The sequence below is a fragment of the Rhinichthys klamathensis genome, unplaced genomic scaffold (assembly GCF_029890125.1).
Source record: "Rhinichthys klamathensis goyatoka isolate OS25496 unplaced genomic scaffold, OSU_Roscu_1.1 h1tg000868l_1, whole genome shotgun sequence".
Taxonomy (NCBI): domain Eukaryota; kingdom Metazoa; phylum Chordata; class Actinopteri; order Cypriniformes; family Leuciscidae; genus Rhinichthys; species Rhinichthys klamathensis.
Genome location: NW_026607234.1, coordinates 272,584 through 294,146, shown reverse-complemented (window position 1 = coordinate 294,146; position 21,563 = coordinate 272,584). Strand labels below are relative to the sequence as shown.

The 21,563-nt window shown below is 39.3% G+C and overlaps 1 protein-coding gene across 4 annotated transcripts in view; it reads right to left on the bottom strand.

Moving 5' to 3' along the window:
- Positions 1-21,563, bottom strand: part of LOC130078420 (serine/threonine-protein phosphatase 6 regulatory ankyrin repeat subunit A) — a 35,080-nt gene that overhangs the window by 4,937 nt on the left and 8,580 nt on the right. For 2 of the 4 annotated variants that reach the window (XM_056243930.1, XM_056243928.1), the window contains exons 2-21: positions 20,216-20,299; positions 18,691-18,769; positions 16,811-16,881; positions 16,532-16,732; positions 13,528-13,615; positions 13,296-13,438; positions 11,212-11,424; positions 9,004-9,082; positions 8,810-8,924; positions 8,641-8,723; positions 6,861-6,924; positions 6,709-6,777; positions 5,813-5,953; positions 4,355-4,466; positions 4,244-4,270; positions 3,700-3,774; positions 2,970-3,171; positions 2,699-2,786; positions 2,495-2,612; positions 231-441 (exon numbers count right to left, since the gene is read on the bottom strand). In XM_056243930.1, coding sequence (XP_056099905.1) covers positions 231-441; positions 2,495-2,612; positions 2,699-2,786; positions 2,970-3,171; positions 3,700-3,774; positions 4,244-4,270; positions 4,355-4,466; positions 5,813-5,953; positions 6,709-6,777; positions 6,861-6,924; positions 8,641-8,723; positions 8,810-8,924; positions 9,004-9,082; positions 11,212-11,424; positions 13,296-13,438; positions 13,528-13,615; positions 16,532-16,732; positions 16,811-16,881; positions 18,691-18,769; positions 20,216-20,299 — 2,263 coding nt within the window. Of the gene's footprint in view, positions 1-230; positions 442-2,494; positions 2,613-2,698; positions 2,787-2,969; positions 3,172-3,699; positions 3,775-4,243; positions 4,271-4,354; positions 4,467-5,812; positions 5,954-6,708; positions 6,778-6,860; positions 6,925-8,640; positions 8,724-8,809; positions 8,925-9,003; positions 9,083-11,211; positions 11,425-13,295; positions 13,439-13,527; positions 13,616-16,531; positions 16,882-18,690; positions 18,770-20,215; positions 20,300-21,563 lie in introns of all 4 variants that reach the window. The other 2 variants (XM_056243929.1, XM_056243927.1) reach the window with 1 other exon arrangement.

Below are 21,563 nucleotides of genomic sequence, written 5' to 3'. Positions count from 1 at the left end.
TGTTTTTTTAGAAAATGGCCGATCATTGGGCTAGATAAGACTCTTATTCCTCAGCTGGTATCGTGTATCCTGGAATGTTTTCCTCAAAAACCTTAATTTCTTTACGACTGAAGAAAGAAAGACATGAACCTCTTGGATGACGTGGGGCTGAGTAATTTATCAGGAAATTTTGATTCTGAAGTGAACTACTCCTTTAATGCATCAGTGTGATTGGATGGCGGCATGTTTACCGTTATAACAGGCCCAGTGCAGCGGTGTGAAACCACAGTTGTCCTTGAGGACGAGGACGGCGTTTTGGATCTTCAGAAGGGCCCTCAGAACCCCGACGTGACCGCAAGCAGCCGCCAGGTGTAGAGGAGAGCGTCCCCTGCCGTCCTGAACCACGAAACTGGACCCGTGCTGCAGCAGCGCCTCCACACACGCCTCGTGACCCATCACTGCCTGCGACAGTCAAGAGGAGAGAAGCTCTTAGTTTAGATAGATTGACATTAAAGCAACACTATGGATCTTTTCAACCTTCATAATATATTTCCAAGACCCTTGTGATGGTACATCGACTTCCAATAGGTTAAATGACACGTCTGCCATTGCCTGACGTGGTCTGTATCGCTTTTACTCGCACTATGTAACTTCGGGTTTCGGGTAGTAAACCGTGCACAAAAAGAACCACAAAACTCGACTGCTTTACGGCATACGTCACTTCCCCCACCACTTCCTCAAATTGTCTATGGCCATTGCAGACATCCCAAGTCTATAGCGTCTCCCTGATGCCCGCAAATTAGTTCAAATCTGCCGGAATCTAGAGCGCGCGTGCGAGACAGAACATACTGCGCGCATAACATATATAGCGCGAGGGAGAGAGCGAGAGACCTTGCGTGTGTGCCTCACGAAAGCTAGTCAACCCGCCACCCCCCCCCAAGATATACCTCCCTGAAATGACTTCTTGCAGGTTGGGATGTCTGCCATTGTTGATTCCAAAGCCGGTGCTGGATAAACAGCGAGCGTGCGCGTGCGCGTGCGACAGTAGGCTAAATTATTTACGACAGCGGTAATGGACAATTCCGCTTCCAACCTGTAGGGCGACCACTGAGGAAAAGTTACTTGGTGTTGCTTTAACACAGAGAGAGAAATATTCCAACAAGCTATCTCTCGCAACCTTAGTCAAGTGACACGCTGGACACAAACTTGCTTTCTTTCGTCATATTCTGGGCTCATCTGCTACTCTGTACATAGAATGCCTTATTTGTATGGTGTTTATTTGTATGGAGTTTGGTCTTTAAAGTCCCCCTGTAATCAATAATTCTATCCCTTAAAACTCATCTTTGATCACCAAAATGACATAATTAAACTTTTTTTCCTTGAATAAATGCCTTAAAATAGCTTGAATGTAACTCATCTAGTATGCGCGGTTCTATGAATATGCAAATGAGCCCCGCCTCCACTCACTCGCTCAGCTCAGAGATCCACTGGTTGACGATCACACGTTGATCTGATTGGTTACGAGGTCGTTTGTGACGTCAGAAACACCAGCGATTTCGTGTTTTTGAGACTGTCTTTGGTTCACTGCAGTTTTAAGGAGGATATACTCAGCAATGCTGTCGACTTATGAATTTACACTTAAAGCATATTAAAAACACTACATATACATATAAACAACATTAAAAGCCTGATTTTCACCACAGGGGGACTTTAGAATAATTTCTTGGTACATTAAGCCACGTTGAGCGTTTTAGAATGTCCCTATTGGAAGTCTTTCAGATATTTCAGTATCGATATTTTTCCCTTTCAATACTCATTTTCCGCAGAATAGATACAAGATACTGCGCTTTCTCGTTCTCTCATCTTTTCGACCGAGTTACACACAAACCCGCCTCCCCTCACTCACTCATTTCATTTGCTCCGGATGAATTTTGTTGGTGTTAAAGGGCTTGAATTTCAGTGCATATTGGGATTAATTTTACGCATTCCTGCAAATTTTGTGCACAAACACTCAAAGTGCGGCACATAAAGCCACCTCTCAGTACTAAATTTAGTTATTTTTCGCTGCTTATTGTGCTTAAACACTCAAATAAATAATGTAAAAATGTCTTGGCAAGTATTCACATAAACACAGTCAGTCAGTATGTCAGTGAATGTAAACCGCTGAGAAAGAAAATGCACGTGTAACAGTGTAATGGATCCGTGCATCAGGTCTTAAAGTGACAGCAGCCTAATATACCTGTAGCCAAATTATGAGATGATATTAAACTAGTAGTGACAGTGGCTGGTGAGCAAAAAATGTTGGTGAGCCCTGTATATATAACAAACTTTTTTAAACATATATTTAACTTATACATTTATTTAATGTAATTGCATCGATGGACCTTAACTTGTATTAAAGCCATAAAAACTGAAAAATACAGAGGAGAAATCGAAAATAAATAGAAACTAAATATAAAGGCAGATGAAGGTATATTTCTCCATTGAAACATTTGTGTTTATGTGTGTGACTGACCCCGCGGTGAAGGGCTGTCCTGCCAAATGTATCTCTGGCCTCCACAATGGCTCCTTTACTCAACAGAAGATACACACAGTCTGTGTGTCCGCCCAGAACCGCCAACATCAGAGGAGTCCTGACAACAACACCACACAATTACCCTATTCATCAGACTGACAGCATTCAAGCATATAGCAGAGACACAGAAGCTCTGAAACTCACTGTCCCTTTCCATCACGTATATCGACGGCTGTTTGCTGATCGGCGTTATGGATGAGCAGACGCAGACACTCAGAGTGACCGTTCATGGCTGCAGATGGACAGAAGCAAACACACACAATAACACACATAATCTGATCTGACCTGACATCAGCTCATGTATCATCAGTCTCAGACAATGCTGTTCTTTTGAACTTTCTATTCATCCTGAAAAATAAAATGTATCACAGTTTCTACAAAAATGTAGTGTGTGTGTGTGTGTGTGTGTGTTGACCTGCGGAGTGTAAGGCGCTTCTCTTGTGTGTGTAGTCCTTCAGCAGCATTGACGCGCCCTGATTGATCAGAATATCCACACACTCCACGTGACCCTTAAACGCAGCCAGACTCAGAGCTGTGTGACCCTGAGGCGTCCTCACGTCCAGATCCAGCAGAGACTGGACCAGAACCTCAAGAGCATGGTGGTGACCGTGATATGCCTGCCAACACACACACACAAGACGTTTTAATGCACTGACGCTGACTTTTGACTTGCATGTTATTGTTGACAATCAAACCTACACTAGACTAATGAACAATGTTATTTGGATGAATAGTTGTTTATTGTGGTTATTATTAATATTACATGTAATTATTTAGAAAACATTTGTGCCTTTTATTTATTGAACTTCCTGCCAAGAGAACAACACCTAACTGAAAAATAAAATAAAACAATAATATATATATATATATAAAATTCAAGTTTTTTTGCCTCAGTTAGGTGGTGTTCTCTTGGCAGGAAGTTCAATAAATAAAAGGCACAAATGTTATATATATAGTTTTAAGCGGTTTTTGAGTGACTCGTTTTATAAATGGCTGCATTTTTTAACTGAACTAGAATTACTCCATTGTAGATATATATATATATATATATATATATATATATATATATATATATATATATATATATATATATATAATATTTCAATATTATTCTACAGAGCAGGATATCTGGATCTGTAACTCACCGCTAAGTGTAAAGGGCTGACGGGAGGCTGGACGTCTGTGTCGTTTAAGAGACTTGATGCAGACGTGTTCATCAGCTGAAAACATACATGCATTCATGGCTTTATGAAATTACACAATTTAAAACAGCTAACTAAAGGAATAAGGTGAAAAATTATGATTTTTTTTATTTATACTTGAGGACATGAAATGGCATTCAGAATGCATGCAATTTAGAGAGAGAATTTATTATATTTTATTCATCAGAATGACATTGGACCATGAATTGTTAGGCTATTGTTATTAATTACTGTTATTATTCATTATTAGTATTTATCTCCAGTCTTTGCTTGTTTATATCAACAGAAAATGGTTTTGAAGGAGAAAGGTATTACATTTTGATAGATTATGAAAGAATACAAAATGTTTTTCTTCATGCACTGATGAATCACACATAATAAGAACAGAAACATTTATCAATTGTGAACTTTATGTGGCCATAAGAGGGCAGCACTGGCCAGATCGTGTGTCCTTTTGTTCAATCCACACAGAAATACAGATACTCACCACATCCAATGGCGTTTCGTTGGCGATCTACAACATAAAACACAGAGATTAACCCTGAAAACAGGGCGGTGTTGAGGAGTGTTTAAGCTCACAGTGTTTAGATGAACTAACCAGCTCCAGACACACTCGGTGACCGTACGCTGAAGCGTAGTGAACAGCGCTGTATCCGTCTTTATCCCTGAGACCCGGATTCGCATCATTCCTCAACAGATACTCCAGACACCTGACAGACGGAGACAGATCAGCTCAAACATTCACTGAGTGCAACAGACGGAAGTAAAACTCCATTCATTTTCTCCATAGAGAAACTGATTTTAATGATAACTTGCACTTTTTTTACTATGAGCTCCGAGGAATTTAAACGATGGTATTATTTCACATTATTTTTTTTTTAAATAACCACGCTTTACAGCGGAACAACTACATTACCCATGATGCTGTATAGACGATTCCACCAATCAGAGTCACGGTGAGCCAATAGAGTTTAACAGTTGCGTTCCAGAAGTAAAAACTACATTCATTTTCTCCATAGTGCGTTTACAACACAGTCTTGTACTTTTGTCTTAGTTGTCCAACTTTTTTGCTTCTAATCAAATTTGTAATGTTGTGATTCACCTCGTCGCTGGTTGGCTTGGTTCATGGCTTATATCTCTTTAACAAAGACTTTTTTAAAACCTTATAGGAAAAATTTATTTTAAAAAGGACCTTTCAGGGAACTCCATACATATGTTCCTGAAGAAATAATCGACACCTTAAATGAATAGTTTTATATATCACCATCGTTTTTAATTCGATTATGTCATACGCAATGCTTCATGGGATTGTAGTTATTTCCCTCACTAAAGCCATGAAGTACACCGTTTTTTCGATTTTCAAATGCGATTTTGCTTTGAATAAAAATTTGTAATATTGTGATTCTCCTCATAGCTTTTTGGCTTGATTTGGCTTACAGGTGAAACTCGAAAAATGTGAATATGGTGCAAAAGTTCATTTATTTCAGTAATTCAACTTAAAAGGTGAAACTAATATATTATATAGACTCATTACATGCAAAGTGAGATATTTCAAGCCTTTATTTGTTATAATTTTGATGATTATGGCTTACAGCTATGAAAACCTTTTCACAATATTCTAATTTTGAACTCCCTTTGCATGTAATGAGTCTATATAATATATTAGTTTCACCTTTTAAGTTGAATTACTGAAATTAATAAACTTTTGCACGATATTCACATTTTTCGGGTTTCACCTGTATAACGCTTTAACAGACTTTTTTTTTTTTTTTAATCTCTGTGCTAAAAATGTTAATGCAAAAAATATTTCCGAAACAAACGTAGCTGTAAAAGATGCACTCTACAATGTACTCTATGGCACATTAGCTCATATTTGTGAGATATATCTACACAGCAAACACATTTTCTGTGTGCCTGTAATACCCGGATCGGATGACCTAATACATTTGCGGACACAGTATGTGCAACTAGAGCACATTACTTAATGTGTGTCCGTATCCCACAATGCAGTGCGCTTGACTCGACCTTCCGTTTCCAGTGTGTGTGTTCTGATCACCTGCCGTCGGAGTCGGCCGCAGCCGTGTAGTGTATCGAGCTGCAGCCCCGGACGTCCCGCTCGTTCACACTGGCCCCGGAGCCCACCAGAGCAAACAGACACTGATAGTTACAGTTAGCAGCAGCGTAATGCAGCGCTGTCCTGAGAGAGAGAGCGATAAATCATACATGATAAACACATTCCTCCTGCAGGATTCCTGAAATCTGTTTTATCACAGTGATGGGAATCTGGAGGAGAATATACAGTACATCCCAGGCTGCTTTAATAAAACTGTCATATCTGAACCCAATATGGGAAAAACAAATGTTACTTTTATATATACACACGTTATGGTCACACTTTGGATTAGAATCCGATTCTCACTATCAACTACGATTTATAATGTTTATGCCTCAATAAACCCCTAATTACTGCTTATTAATAGTTAGTAAGGTAGATGTTAACTTTAGGTATTGAGGATTAAGGGATGTAAAATATGGTATGCAGAATAAGGCATTAATATGTGCTTTTTAAGTACTAATAAATAAACAGCCAATATCCTATTAATACGCATGCTAATAAACAACTAGTTAATAGTGAGAATTGGACCCTAAACTAAAGTGTTACCCACATTATATAGAAATATAAATATGACAAACTACCATACTAAAATATTGAGCATCAAATCATCATATTAGTGTGATTTCTGAAGGATCATGTGACACTGAAGACTGGAGTAATGATGCTGAAAATTCAGCTTTGATCACAGGAATAAAGTACATTTAAAATATATATTCAAATAGAAATTTCACAATATTACTGTTTTTACTGTATTTTTGGTCAAATAAATGCAGCTTCTTTCAGAAACACACACACACACACACACAAAAAACTTTTGATTATCTAATGTAACTCACCTCCCAAATCTGTCTTTCCTGTTAAAGTCCGCACCTGTGTTGAGCAACAGATTTAAACACTCCAGATTCCTGGAAAAAAAGAAGGAGAGACGGGCCCATAAAGCATCCAGGCCACAGGGGGAGCCGATGAGCCAATCAGAGAGAAGACTCACCCTCCTGCAGCGGCCGCATGCAAACACGTCCTGCCAAAGTCGTCCGGCGTATCCATGTCAAAACCTGGAGCAACAGATACCCATTGATGAAGAGCAGAACACAAATGCACTTCCCTAAAGCCGGGTGCACACTGTGAGATTCTGGCCTCGATTTGGCCGTCTGAGACAAATTTTGCAAATCCTAAAAGATTCCTCTGATCCTAAGCTAACATCTGAAGTCTTTGATCGTTAGTTTGACATGTTCACCGACAGCCGATCAAAGTTTACCTCAGATGAAATTCTGGCAGTGTCAGAAGATTTGACTCACAGTCCTGGAGTGTGACTCTCCTACGACGACTGACCAATTGTCAAAACAAACATCTACTTAGCCGTTATACTATGCCTACCTGTGTGTTTTAATTATAGGTTAAAAACAAAACAAAAGTGTAACGCCCATGGCTAGACAAGCCTAACTTACATGAAAAAAAAAATACGTTAAAGGGATAGTTCGCCCAAAAATGAAAACTCTGTCAGTAATTACTCTCCCTCATGTTGTTCAACCCCGTAAGACTTTCGTTCATCTTCGAGACACAAATTAAGATATTTTTGATTAAATCTGAGAGCTGGATCACTCCTCCATGGGCTTCTTAAGGGATCGAAACTGGCCGGCCCAGAAAAGTTATTAAAGACATCGTTAAAATAGTCCGAGTGACTACAGTGGCTCAACCTTAAGTTTATCAAGCGACGAGAATACTTTTTGTGCGCAAAAAAACAAACAAAAATAACGACTTTATTCAACTATTCATTTCCTTCCCTGTGGGCCTCGAGATTTCACGTAGTGACACTACGCAAAGCTTCTGTGTTGTACGTCACACGCATCATCACACACATGACCAGCGTCGGCCAATAGTGAGCCTGCGTGTGACGTACAACACAGAAGCGCTGCGCTGTTACACTACGTGAAATCTCGAGGCCAACAGAGAAGGAAATGAATAGTTGAATAAAGTCATTATTTTTGTTTGTTTTTTGCGCACAAAAAGTATTCTCGTCGCTTGATAAACTTAAGGTTGTGCCGCTGTCGTCACTCGGACTATTTTAACGATGTCTTTCATAACTTTTGGGTCGGACAGTTTCGATCCCTTAAGAAGCCTATGGAGGAGTGATCCAGCTCTCAGATTTAATCAAAAATATCTTAATTTGTGTCTCGAAGATGAACGAAAGTCTTACGGGGTTGAACAACATGAGGGAGAGTAATTACTGACAGAGTTTTAATTTTTGGGTGAACTATCCCTTTAACTTTCTAGCTCGTAAGTTAGCTAAACTGAAGGGGTCTACGAGCGGAGCGGACTATAAATATCTCCGGTTGCTAAATAAACCCTCAGGCGTAACCAGGGAAACAAAGTTATTGTTTGTAAAAACTTTAGATTTCGATTGTAAAACTAATTAAAATATAAACTAATGTTTTAAAAATGTGTTATTTGGCAAGTGACCGTGGTATAAGCGGGTTAATGCCCTTCGAGGTGTCCATTGTCTAGGTATTAATGGACTTCGGTGGAGCCAACCGTCCGTCGTCCACTAATACCTGACAATGGACACCTCGTCGGCCATTAACCCTTACGTGTAACGCAGCTCACATCACCGAACGAGTCATTGTTTGATGAAGTAAACAAGCAACTATCGTAAAGGACTATTATAAATCGCACAGTGTGCGATTAAGAGAGGGAAAAGTTTGTTTCATACTCAGGAATCAGTTTGGTAAAGGCCTGGATGAACATTAACCTTTATGATAAATGTGTTTCACCTGATGAGAGCAGTTTCCGGCAACAGTCTGAAAATCCGCTCAGCGCCGCCAGATGCAGCGGGAACATGCCGTGGATGCCCCGCCTACAGGGGGCGGAGTCACAGTCACATGATCAGCATCAGCTCATAAATCAGGCCTTAACTGTGTAAACACACGTCCTGTCACTCACTTTGCCGTATCCGCACCGTTGGTTATGAGCGTGTTGACGAGCAGCTCGTGACCGTATCGAGCCGCTATATGAAGAGGAGAGTTTCCGTTCTCATCCTCGCAGTCGATCTCTGAGCCTACAAACCACAAAACAGAGGATGAGGAGAAACTGGAGAGGAAGACAAACAAGAAACGGCAGAATAACAACACACTCACCGTTCTGAATGATGGCCTGTGATCTGGAGTATCGCCCGTGAATGGCCGCCATGTGGAGAGGAGTTTTACCATCTTTACTCTGGAAACAAAGTTATTTTAGTATTATAAAAGTATTACTTTTTTTTTTTAAGCAATCTTACACTTTAAAGTGGTGTAGTAGTTAGAATATTTTTCAGAAATATGCAAAATAGAAGCATTTCCACAAGTGGTTTTGGATTGTATCACGGTATGCTTGTAGCCATGTTTCCATATACCTATTTTTATGCAAATTATGGGATATCGCATTAAAAAAATGGCTGGATGGAAATGGCAAGATACAAATTAATTCTAAGAATGTGCATAAAAAAATGAATGCGCTCAATTGAGGTGAATATTTTGGAACGATGGAAACACATTTACAGAATAAATCCCTGCGCAACAGACGACTCTGTGACTTTGCCTGACCAGAGGATGTGATTGGATAACTGGAATAACCAGTGGACCAATCGTATCGCACATCATCTCAAATGTTGGTTTGGTCATTCTGAAATGTCTGTCATCAGAATGATTTGGTGTAATGAGCTCCCAGAAGCGTCTCACACGATTGCGTTCACAAACACCAGCATCCGAACGCAGGAGAACATGAGTGTTTACTGCGTTTCGTCTGCGCGCTCTAAGATGCAAGTCATTTACAGTAAATGAACTCAAAAAGACAGTTTCTTCCCCGATTGCAGCCACTTCCATTTTTATTACAGATATTTTGCTTCAATTTCCCAGGAAGTGACGATTTTGTTCTCTTGAACACACGGGAAAGAAATGCTGCGTCATTCGCAAATGTTTTATCCGATATTCCAATTTTTCAACTTTGTATGGAAACATAGCTTATATCAGTGCATTAACATGAGTGAAACTTATATTATCAGATGGCTTTCTGTATACTTTATTAAAGCATGTGAACAACCAGACTTTCTTGTTTTGCTTTGCTCTTGTCTGCTATTCCACTTATCCATTTCAAGTTATTGCATTATTAATTATTAATCTGCATTCATCTTTATGATGATACTGATCTCTTTACTGTACTTATCATCAAATATATGCAGCCTTGGTGCAGATTAATAATTAATAATAATTAGGGCTGTCAGTTAAACGCGTTATTAACAGCGTTAACGCAAACCCATTTTAACGGCGTTAATTTTTTTATCGCGCAATTAACAGTCTTTTTGGCCTAGCAAACTTTGCAGTTTTTTTCACATGCTTTTGCAACAGGACGCGGCATGCGCGGCGCTACGCTATGAAACCCATTCATTTCAATGGCTTTGCGCCGCGCGAGGACGTTTTGTTGCTTTGTCGATCAAAGCACAAGCGGATCTAGCTAGACCGGAAACAAAACAACAGGCACGCCACACACACTCGTTTGGGCTTGCGAGCCGGCCAAATAGTAGGTTAACGTTACGTTTTGAGTGGATGACGAGCGCGAGACGCCGAAATGGATGCCAATAAGATTCTGAATGGAAAGTTTACTTTTAAAAAGTTGCCAAATGGTCCCATTGACGAGACCAAAGTGATCTGTGTGTTTTGTCGTTGTGAACTGAGCTATCATCATCGCAGCGTGTCCAGTCTGAAACACCACTTGATGGCCAAGCACACACACACACACACACACACACACACACACAGCTGATGCGAATTCTCCACCCCCTCGTCAATATCAGGACCTCGTCAGTATTTCTTTCACCCTTTTATTGATGGACAGTGTTGCATTGTGTGAGATTATTTGCTCCAAGTGAGAATGTTAGTGTGAAATTGAACACAGTATATGTCAATGTTGTTTTCAATAAAAAACATTTGCACAAAGCAAGCCGATCCACTTTTCCATGTTGATAAGAGCATTAAAATGAGAAAAAAAATAATGGGACAAAAAGAAATGAAGAGACATTTAGAATAGATAAAAATGTGCGATTAATCGCGAGTTAACTATGTAATTAATGCGATTAATCACGATTAAATATTTTAATCGTTTGACAGCACTAATAATAATGCAAGATATTGCATTTTGAATGCATTTTTCCATTCCACTGCGATGTTTTTCCTTTGTAAACACCCACTAGACAGACGTGTTTGACACTCTAGTCTAGACCTTATGCTTTTTTTTCTGTTCCACTGACTTGCGTCTCATGTATTCAACCACAAAAGCGAGTTCTGTGTGAACCATTCAGAAAAGTGTCTGACCTTGCGGTTGACGTTGGCCCCGTTGGCCACGAGCAGCTCCAGACACAGCGCCCCCTGGCGGGAGGCAGAGGTGAAGTGCAGCGGAGAGAAACCCCTCTCGTTCACCTGGTTCACGTCAGCACCTGCTTCTATCAGCTCATTCACCACCACGTCCTGCCCGTTAAAACACGCCAAGTGCAGAGGACTGTTTCCATACGCGTTCGGCTCGTTAATCTAACAGAGACAGATCATTTGATTAATGGTTCAACAGTTATTTTAATCTTAACTGTAATAATAGACTATTATAACGTATATCGTTTTACAACTGAACACTACAGTAGATGATTTAAATTAGTCATGACATGGATGTTTTATATTTGAAGAATATGTTCACTTATACTGGTAATAAAGTTGTTTGCACCAAAAATGATTTTCAACCTCCATTCTGTCCCTCTGTCTGAAATGATCAGTTTTTAAGGCACGACTCCTTTAACCCTCTGGGGACTAAGCCCTTTTTGGTACGTTTTCCCTATTTTTACATTTGGGCTTATAAACCATACGTAATGGAGATGGAACACTATTTGTTTGGTATCTATGGATTCAGAAGACCCTAAGCTAACATAAGCAAGTTTATAAAGGAAGTATGAGTGAAAAATGTACAATAAACTAGAGAATTTCAAAAACGGAAATTAGATGAAAATCACACAACAATAGTGAACAGTTTTTGAACAAAAAATATATTTGTCAAAGCCTTTGCTTGACAGACATGTGCAATTGTTAAATAAAATGTGTAAAGAACAATGAAAAATGTAACTTTATTTACAAATAGTCCTAGGCGTTTTTCTTAGGAATGCTTAGAATTTTCTAAGCAATGCTTTCTCCTCGTCACTCTCCAGTAATTGTTCCAGAGCTTGTTCCACCGTAAATCTTTACTGCTTGCCATCATAAAAGTGCTAAAACAATAAATAATGTTATAATTGTATGTATATAAATATATATATTATAATTGTTCTGTCTCTCTCTCATATTTCTCTGATAATCCGCTCCGTTCGCTCTCTCTCCTTCTCTCCATTCAACGCTGTTTGCGTCATATCCCTAACTATATAGTACCACCCCTTGCCAGGCTACAGAGTCCTCTGATTTGCTAGATACGTCATGGTAACCTTCCTCTGATTGGATAAGAAAAATATTTCGCCATCGGCAATTTTTCCATTGGTTGTTGCTTGCGGAATCTGCCAAACAACATCGATTTCATTGGCCCTTTACATAGTGGTATTCCTCAACAAGGAAGTGTGTATATTTACAAGCCGGGTAAGTTATCACTGTTTTCAGCGGAATCTGAGGAAAACGGTAAAAAACACCGCACCTCTCTATCATTAATAGTTTTTAAGATATTTAAACATTTGTAAAAGTATGCCATTTTGGGCGGTACCGCCCAATCCGTCCCCAGAGGGTTAAGGCTCGTCAGTAAACGGCCACTGTTATGATTGGCTAACGTCATTGCGTAGTAAACGGTACCATTGCTATTGCACGGGAGTGTTTTGTAAACATTATCCATAGAAAAAGCATCATGCATTATAAAATTAGGGTTTGTGATGCAGCTGCTGTCAGATCCAATATAGTCGGCCGTTTTACCTTTCAACAAAAGTTTCTTTGCAAACTCTACATTACACTGTGCCTCATTTATAAAACAATCTGCAGTCAAATGCTCCGAACAAACATATAATCCTCCGACGGAAACATATAAACCATCCACTTGTACCTGATGCTGGGATTGGTTAAAAAATACTTTGTTTTTAATGGGGAGGACATTTTAAGCTATGAAACTTGCAGGATAATTTCATGGTACAAAGACCTTTTATATGTCCTTTAATGCCTTTTATATGTCAAATTTGATTTCTCATGTCATGAACCCTTTAAATTCTTTTATAATTTAAGGAAAATAACAATGTGAGTTCTATGAATGTTTGCATGTAGTAACTTTGAACATTTGTAGCTTTGGCTAGGCTATACAAATAGATTGTGTTCTCCGTATAAAAACAAGCACAGTTCACGTGACGACCCAGGGGCGGAGTTGTATGTGCGTGTGGGCGGGGCTTACTTACATCAACACCCAGATTCAGCAGGTATTTGACCACGTTGATCATTCCACTGGAGGCAGCGGCGTGAAGCGGAGTATATGATTTCTTATCCTTACAGCAAAGCTCAGCACCATGAGACACCAGGAACTTCATCACCTCTAAATGACCTGAGACCGAGAAGGAGGGAGGGAGTGAGTGATTTCAGATCAATGACAGAAACATGTTTTCTGTTTGCTCTGATGTTGATGTTTTTCACCCATGTATGCGGCCCAGTGAACAGCTCGTCTGTCCTTCTTATCAAAAGCGTTGATGTTTGCACCTCTGGACACAAGCAACTGAACCATCTGCAATGACAGAGAAACTAAAGATTTCACATGCACACGTGTCCAGTTTGATGATTTTAGCTAGAGTCATGATGGGAAGTACAACTTAAAGGGTTAGTTCACCCAAAAATGATGTCAATGTTAATGACTCTCCCTCATGTCGTCCCAAGCCCGTCAGACCTCCGTTCATCTTCAGAACACAGTTTAAGATATTTTAGATTTAGTCCGAGAGCTTTCTGTCCCTCCATTGTAAATGTGTGTACGGTATACTGTCCTTGTCCAGAAAGGAAATAAAGACGTCATCAAAGTAGTCCATGTGACATCAGTGGGTTAGTTAGAGTGTGTTGAAGCATCGAAAAGACATTTTGCTCCAAAAATAACAAAAACTAGGACTTTATTCAGCATTGTATTGTCTTCCGGTTCTGTTGTGGATCCGCGTTCAGTGACGCCGCTGACGTGTGTCTGGTGTGTGTGTGTGTGTGTGTGTGTGTGTGTGTGTGTGTGTGTGTGTTCCGGTTCTGTTGTGGATCCGCGTTCAGTGCCGCCGCTGACGTAAGACGCTGCTGACGTGTGTCTGGTGTGTGTGTGTGTGTGTGTGTGTATTCTGGTTCTGTTGTGGATCCGTGTTCAGTGCCGGCGCTGACGTAAGACGCTGCTGACGTGTGTCTGGTGTGTGTGTGTGTGTGTGTGTGTGTATTCTGGTTCTGTTGTGGATCCGCGTTCAGTGCCGCCGCTGACGTAAGACGCTGCTGACGTGTGTCTGGTGTGTGTGTGTGTGTGTGTGTGTGTATTCTGGTTCTGTTGTGGATCCGCGTTCAGTGCCGCTGCTGACGCGTGTCTGGTGTGTGTGTGTGTGTGTGTATTCTGGTTCTGTTGTGGATCCGCGTTCAGTGCCGCTGCTGACGTGTGTCTGGTGTGTGTGTGTGTGTGTGTATTCTGGTTCTGTTGTGGATCCGCGTTCAGTGCCGCTGCTGACGCGTGTCTGGTGTGTGTGTGTGTGTGTGTCTGGTGCGCCCGAGCTTCGTTTACAGTCTGAGGGAGACGCACGCTGGAAACAAAACAATCTTCGCAAACATGTCTAAGGATTTCCACACAGAGGAAGACTTGCATTTTTTTGCCCAGCCATATTTATTTGAACCCGAATACACACACACACACACACAACAGACACACGTCAGCAGCGGCACTGAACGCGGATCCACAACAGAACCCGAATACACACACACACACACACACACCAGACACACGTCAGCAGCGGCACTGAACGCGGATCCACAACAGAACCGGAATACACACACACACACACACACACAACAGACACACGTCAGCAGCGGCACTGAACGCGGATCCACAACAGAACCCGAATACACACACACACACACACACACACAACAGACACACGTCAGCAGCGGCACTGAACGCGGATCCACAACAGAACCAGAATACACACACACACACACACACACACACCAGACACACGTCAGCAGCGTCTTACGTCAGCGGCGGCACTGAACGCGGATCCACAACAGAACCAGAATACACACACACACACACACACCAGACACACGTCAGCAGCGGCACTGAACGCGGATCCACAACAGAACCGGAAGACAATACAATGCTGAATAAAGTCCTAGTTTTTGTTATTTTGGAGCAAAATGTCTTTTCGATGCTTCAACACACTCTAACTAACCCACTGATGTCACATGGACTACTTTGATGATGTCTTTATTTCCTTTCTGGACAAGGACAGTATACCATACATACATTTTCAATGGAGGGACAGAAAGCTCTCGGACTAAATCTAAAATATCTTAAACTGTGTTCTGAAGATGAACGGAGGTCTTACGGGCTTGGAACGACATGAGGGAGAGTCATTAATGATAATTTTCATTTTTGGGTGAACTAACCCTTTAAAATGCATTTAAATGCTCCAATATGTTCCAATAGAATAAGTGTCATTTTAAATTCCAATAAAATTAAATTCATGTTATTTGACTTTTTTTGGAGACCTGAGCTGTGTTTGAGACAGCCCTGGTTGTTTTTCCCAAGCTTGCTTAACCGATCAATAATATATCAGCTTTTGGGTCATGTGTCCGCTAGCGGCACTCTAGACAGACCTCAATCTGTTGATCTCAGTGAAGAAAGAGCAAAAAGAAGGGCAAAGTTTGTGGCAATTAACTGATTAGTTCTGAGGCGGTCAACTAGCCTTGGATCACATGACTTTTAAGATGGTCTGACTTTGTTTGGAAAGTTCAAATATAAATATATACTAGCTTTCAAAAGTTTGAGGTCGGTATGATTTTTTTTTTAAAGTCTCTTCTCCTCACCAAGGATGTTTATTAGATGAAAAATACAGTGAAAACATTGTGAAATATTAGTAACATTTAAAATAGCTTTTTTGTATGTGAATATATTGTAAAATTAAATTTATTCCTGTGATCAAAGCTGAATTTTCAGCATCATTACTCCAGTCTTCAATGTCACATGATCCTTCAGAAATCACTCTAATATGATGATTTGCTGCTCAAGACAAATTTATGAATATTATCAAATTTGAAAAAAGTTGTGCTGCTTCATATTTTGTGGAAACCGTGATACATTTGTTTCTTAAATGAATAGAAAGCATTTATTTGAAACAGAAATCTTTTGAAATCTTGTGACTTTTGATCAATTTAATGTGTCCTAATTTTTTTATTATAAAATAGTGAACAATAGTTCAAAAATTAGAAAAATACATTAATGTGAGTGAAATTTATATGATCAGATACTATTTTTCTGTATTTTGCATTGAATAACCAGATTTTCTTATTTTACTCTTGGTGTGAATATGTCTTTTGTCTGTAATACGTTTGTGTAAACGGGTCTCGTAACCTCCGCTATGATTGTGCAGCTGTTGATCTGTGTGAGAAATGGCAGTGAGAGTGAACGTCTGACCTCCAGGTGTCCGCTGAAGGCCGCGTGTTGTAGAGGCGTACGTCCGGCGCGGTCCGACAGGTTGACGTTGCTCAGCAATGGCACTAAAGCCTCGGCGCAGCGCACTGCTTTATGGGCCGCGGACACGTGCAACGGCGTCTGCCAGTTTTTGTCCCGCGCGTTGACGTCGGCAGAGTGTTTCAACAACACCTGGACGGCCTCCTGAACACACAACGAGAAAATGAATGAGCCTGAAAACCTTTGTTTGTGTGTGTTTGTTGTTCCGTGGACGTGACGTACCTCGCTACAGGAAGCTACGGCCCGATGAAGAGGAGTGAGCCATTTATTATCTTTGGCATTTACTCTCGCCCCTGAGAGAAAGGATATGCAGAATTACAGGTATTAATGTCACAGTTGAAGCAGGATACATGGAGCTTCCCATAAGCCTGTTTAAAATAAACTCCCACAATCCTCTGGGATCACATCTGTTGCTTAAAATACAGCAACACCTGTTACTTTCACTCTGTCATTCATGAAGACAACTCCTCTTCACACACGCACATACTGGAAGTCATTCAGGAAGACACATGATGTGTGTATGTTTTGTCAGTGTGTCAATATAGTGCTCGAATTTGACTGCAAAATCTAGAAAGGTTTCTGGATGATATAATTTACATACATTAGGCATTTTCTATTATATACAGAACACAAAGTCACAATGGTGGTGTTAGTGATTGCTAAGGGTTTCTAGGATGTTTAAGGGCTTGATATATTTTATTTAGACGAAAACACATTAAAAAGATGTTTTGGTGACACACTATCGTTCAAAAGTTTGGGGAAGGTCAGATTTTTTTCCTTTTTTATATTCTTTTATTAAGCAAGGACGCATTCAATTGATCAAAAGTGACAGTAAAGTTTATAATGTTACCAAAGATTCTATTTCAAATAAATGCTGTTCATTTAAACTTTATATTTATCAAAGAATATTGGGAAAAGAATCATGGTTTCTATAAAAATATGTTTTTAACATTGATAATAATCATAAATGTGTCTTGATCAGCAAATCCTCATATTAGAGTGATTTCTGAAGGATCATGAGACACTGAAGACTGGAGTAATGATGCTGAAAATACAGCTTTGATCACAGGAATACATTACACTTTACTATATATTCACATAGAAAACTATGGAAGCTTGTTTCCGCCACTGAATAAAAAATAATAATAATAGCGACTTTTTATCTCACAATTGCGAGATATGAAGTCAGAATTGTGAGAAATAAAGTCGCAATTGCGAGATATAAAGTCGCAATTGCAAGATATAAAGTCACAATTCTGAGAAATAAAGTCGCAATTGCAAGATATAAAGTCGCAATTCTGAGAAATAAAGTCGCAATTGCAAGATATAAAGTCGCAATTCTGAGAAATAAAGTCGCAATTGCAAGATATAAAGTCGCAATTCTGAGAAATAAAGTCGCAATTGCAAGATATAAAGTAGCAATTCTGAGAAAAAGTCGCAATTGCGAGAAAAAATAACAGAATTTAGACTTTTTATCTCACAATTCTGACTTTTTTTCTCACAATTGTGAGTTTACATCTCGAAATTCTGACATCTTTTCTCAGAATTGTGAGATATAAACTCGCAATTGCGAGTTATCGGGCCAATTCTAAGGGGGAAAAAAGACTGACTTTTTCCCCCTCAGAATAGTTTATATCTCACAATTCTGACTTAACAAGACGCAATTGCGACTTTATATCAATCAATTCTGACTTTATATCTCGCAATTCTGACTTTATATCTCGCTATTGTAAGAAAAAAAAGTCAGAATTGTGAGATAAAAAGTCGCAATTACCTTTTTTATTTTTCATTCTGTGGCGGAAACAAGCTTCCATAGAAAACAGATATTTTAAATTGTAAAAATATTTCACATTATTACTGTATTTTTGACCAAATAAACGCAGCCTTAGTGAGCAGAAGAGACTTATTTAAAAAATATTTAACAAATCTAACAGACCCCAAACTTTCAAACAGTTTTGAATATCATGGAATTGGAAATGATGCATTGGCTGTCAGTAGATTTTGGAGCATATATAAGAGGTCTGCAAAGTGAGCATATTCTTCTTTCAAAACAGATGATACAAAAGCATTGGTATATTATATGTGGAAACGCCCCTTCATACCTGACAGGATGAGCAGCTCGATGATCTCCGCGTCGCCCAGGTACGCAGCAGCGTGAAGCGGCGTCCTCTTCTCACTGTCCTGAGGATTCACAATCACAGACATTAATAACAACCATGTTGAAAACTCACAGTAGCATCACATACAGCAATACACAACAAACACACTAGCGTTTAAACGGTCGAGTCGCTAAGATTTCATAATGTTTTTGAAATGAGTCTCTTCTGCTCACCAAGGCTGCGTTTATTTGATCAAAGATACAGTAAAAACAGTAATATTGTGAAATATTATTACAATTCAAAATAGCTGTTTTCTATGTGAATATATAGTAAACTGTAATTTATTCCTGTGATCAAAGCTGTATTTTCAGCATCATTACTCCAGTCTTCAGTGTCACATGATCCTTCAGAAATCACTCTAATATGATGATTTGCTGCTCAAGAAACATTTATGATTATTATCAATGTTGAAAACAGTCGTGATGCTGCTTCATATTTTTATGGAAACTGTGATACATTTTTCAGGATTATTTGAGAAAAGAAAGTTCAATTGAACAGCATTTATTTGAAATTGAAATCTTTTGTAACATTACAAATGTCACAGTCATTTTGGATCGAATTGAATGCATCCTTGCTGAATAAAAGTATCTTTAAAATTATGCCTCTACATCAACAAAACAAATTCTAACGCAGCTCCAAAACAGGATGATTTTACACTCATCTGCTGTTTATGCTACATCAAAAATGATAATTTTGTAATTCACCTCTTTATTTGCATGCGTTTGATGCATGTGCGGTTTCAGCAGGGAGTGTGATATATGAGACACACAAACACACTGGATTCTTGCGCATGGCACAATGATGCATTTCTGTGTGTGTGTGTGTGATCCACACTGATCAATGCGGCCACTGATCTCTTGAGAGAGCATGCAGAAACATGAGACACACACACATTTTTCTGTTTTCAGGTTCCTGAGATCTTCTGTAGCTTTAAACATTCCTCCAGATGCCCGAGTAAAGCTCCTTCTACATTGCCATCAATAAAGGCAATTACGAAAGAGCGGCAATCATTCATTCCCCATGTCATGCCACCCTGCAGGCTTCTGTTTTCCATCTGGTCTGGAATGAGAATGGAAAACAGGAGGCCAAGCCACACGGGGTCATGTGACCCAGAAGGCCATCACTGATTGGTTGGCAGTCAAATGGGCGTCGCTCCAGACCAGGCCTGGCATTGGCGATGAAAACAGACTCCGCATTAAACAGCGAGCAGTAAAATAACCATCTTCAGTCCAAATGCAGGCTCATAACAGCGTATCAACCTCTCAGATGAAGATCCATTATCAAACTAAGAGTAATAATGTGCAGAGACTGCCAGTGTGTCCATTTCAGATTGGTTTCCAAGACCATCCATCACTGAGAGATCAATGAACTGGTCTCAATACCCGGCCACATGCAATAAAGACGGCTCCATATACAGAGAATTTCAATGGGATTTTCACCCAAACAATAATCAGTAAAGGACATTTACCTGTACATTGACATCTTCTTTCTTGAATATGAGAGAGCGAACTTCATCTGCGTCCACATTAAATATGGCTTTAATCAGAGAGGGCTGTGGAGAAATGAGAGAGAAACAGTTAAACACAACACTGAAGAGAAAAACATCATATTGATCAAAACTGAAACGATGGGGTCCGTGTTGAATATGTTGTGTGAAGAGGAAAAGAAGGTAAATGAATGAAACATTGTGTTTTGATCTATGCAGAAATGAGTTCTGAGAATCAAATGTCAAGCGGTTTATTATAGCTGCAGAAGAAAGGAAACCATTGATTCATCGAGACGCCAAAGAGGAAAATCCATTCAAGCTCAGGATGAAATAAATGTATTTAATAGTGTATGAAATCAGTCCTAACAGCATCTGTGCTCAGTTACTTTACTTTAAACAGAATCAAATCAACCCTTTATATTGAGCAGATTATTAGTGAACAATTGCAATATATATATATATATATATATATATATATATATATTATATATATATATATATAAATATATGAGATTTTGGGGTAATATAGCCAATAAACATGTTTACATTGTAGCTGATAATGAGAATTAGGGATGCACGATATATCGGCCACCGCAGATATATTTTCATTTTTAATGTTATCGTTTATCGGCCCGATAGGAAAATTTGGCCGATATATTAAAGCCGATAAACAATGTATTATTTTCTTCAGATGCTAGTTCGCCATAATGGTTTTGAATTGCTTGAAATATGATTGAAATCACTTTAAAAAGTAAAATACAGTAAAAAGTGCAACAAGTGCAGCGCAAGTCTGTCATATCGGCTACATCACTAAAACTATAACAAACTTTTGTTAATTGAAGTAAAGGTTAAAAAAAAACTAAAAACTAAAACTACAGATTTAAATAAAATTAGAAATGTTGCCTTGGCAACTAATTTACAGAAATCACTCAAATGAAATAAAAACAAATAAAAACATAAACAGTAATAAAAAATAAATGGTGATTCAAAATATTATGTATAAAATAACATTAAAATATCACTGTAACCAAATCGATGAAAATATGCCATAAATATCTCATTCAAGGTTATTCCAAATAAGGCCAGGGTACATTACAGCCACACCCTGTTTGGCCCCGCCCACCAGTCACACCCTTTTTGGCCCCGCCCACCAACCACACCCACCAGCCACACCCTGCATACTCAGATGCCATTATTACAGGAAACTGCAATTTATGCAAGAGAGTAGCAGACACTTATTGAATGTACTCAGACACACACACAGCAGGTTTCCTGTGAATTCACCTCACAAACACATGAAGATGCAGCAGCAGAAGGCAGACTGTTTTTA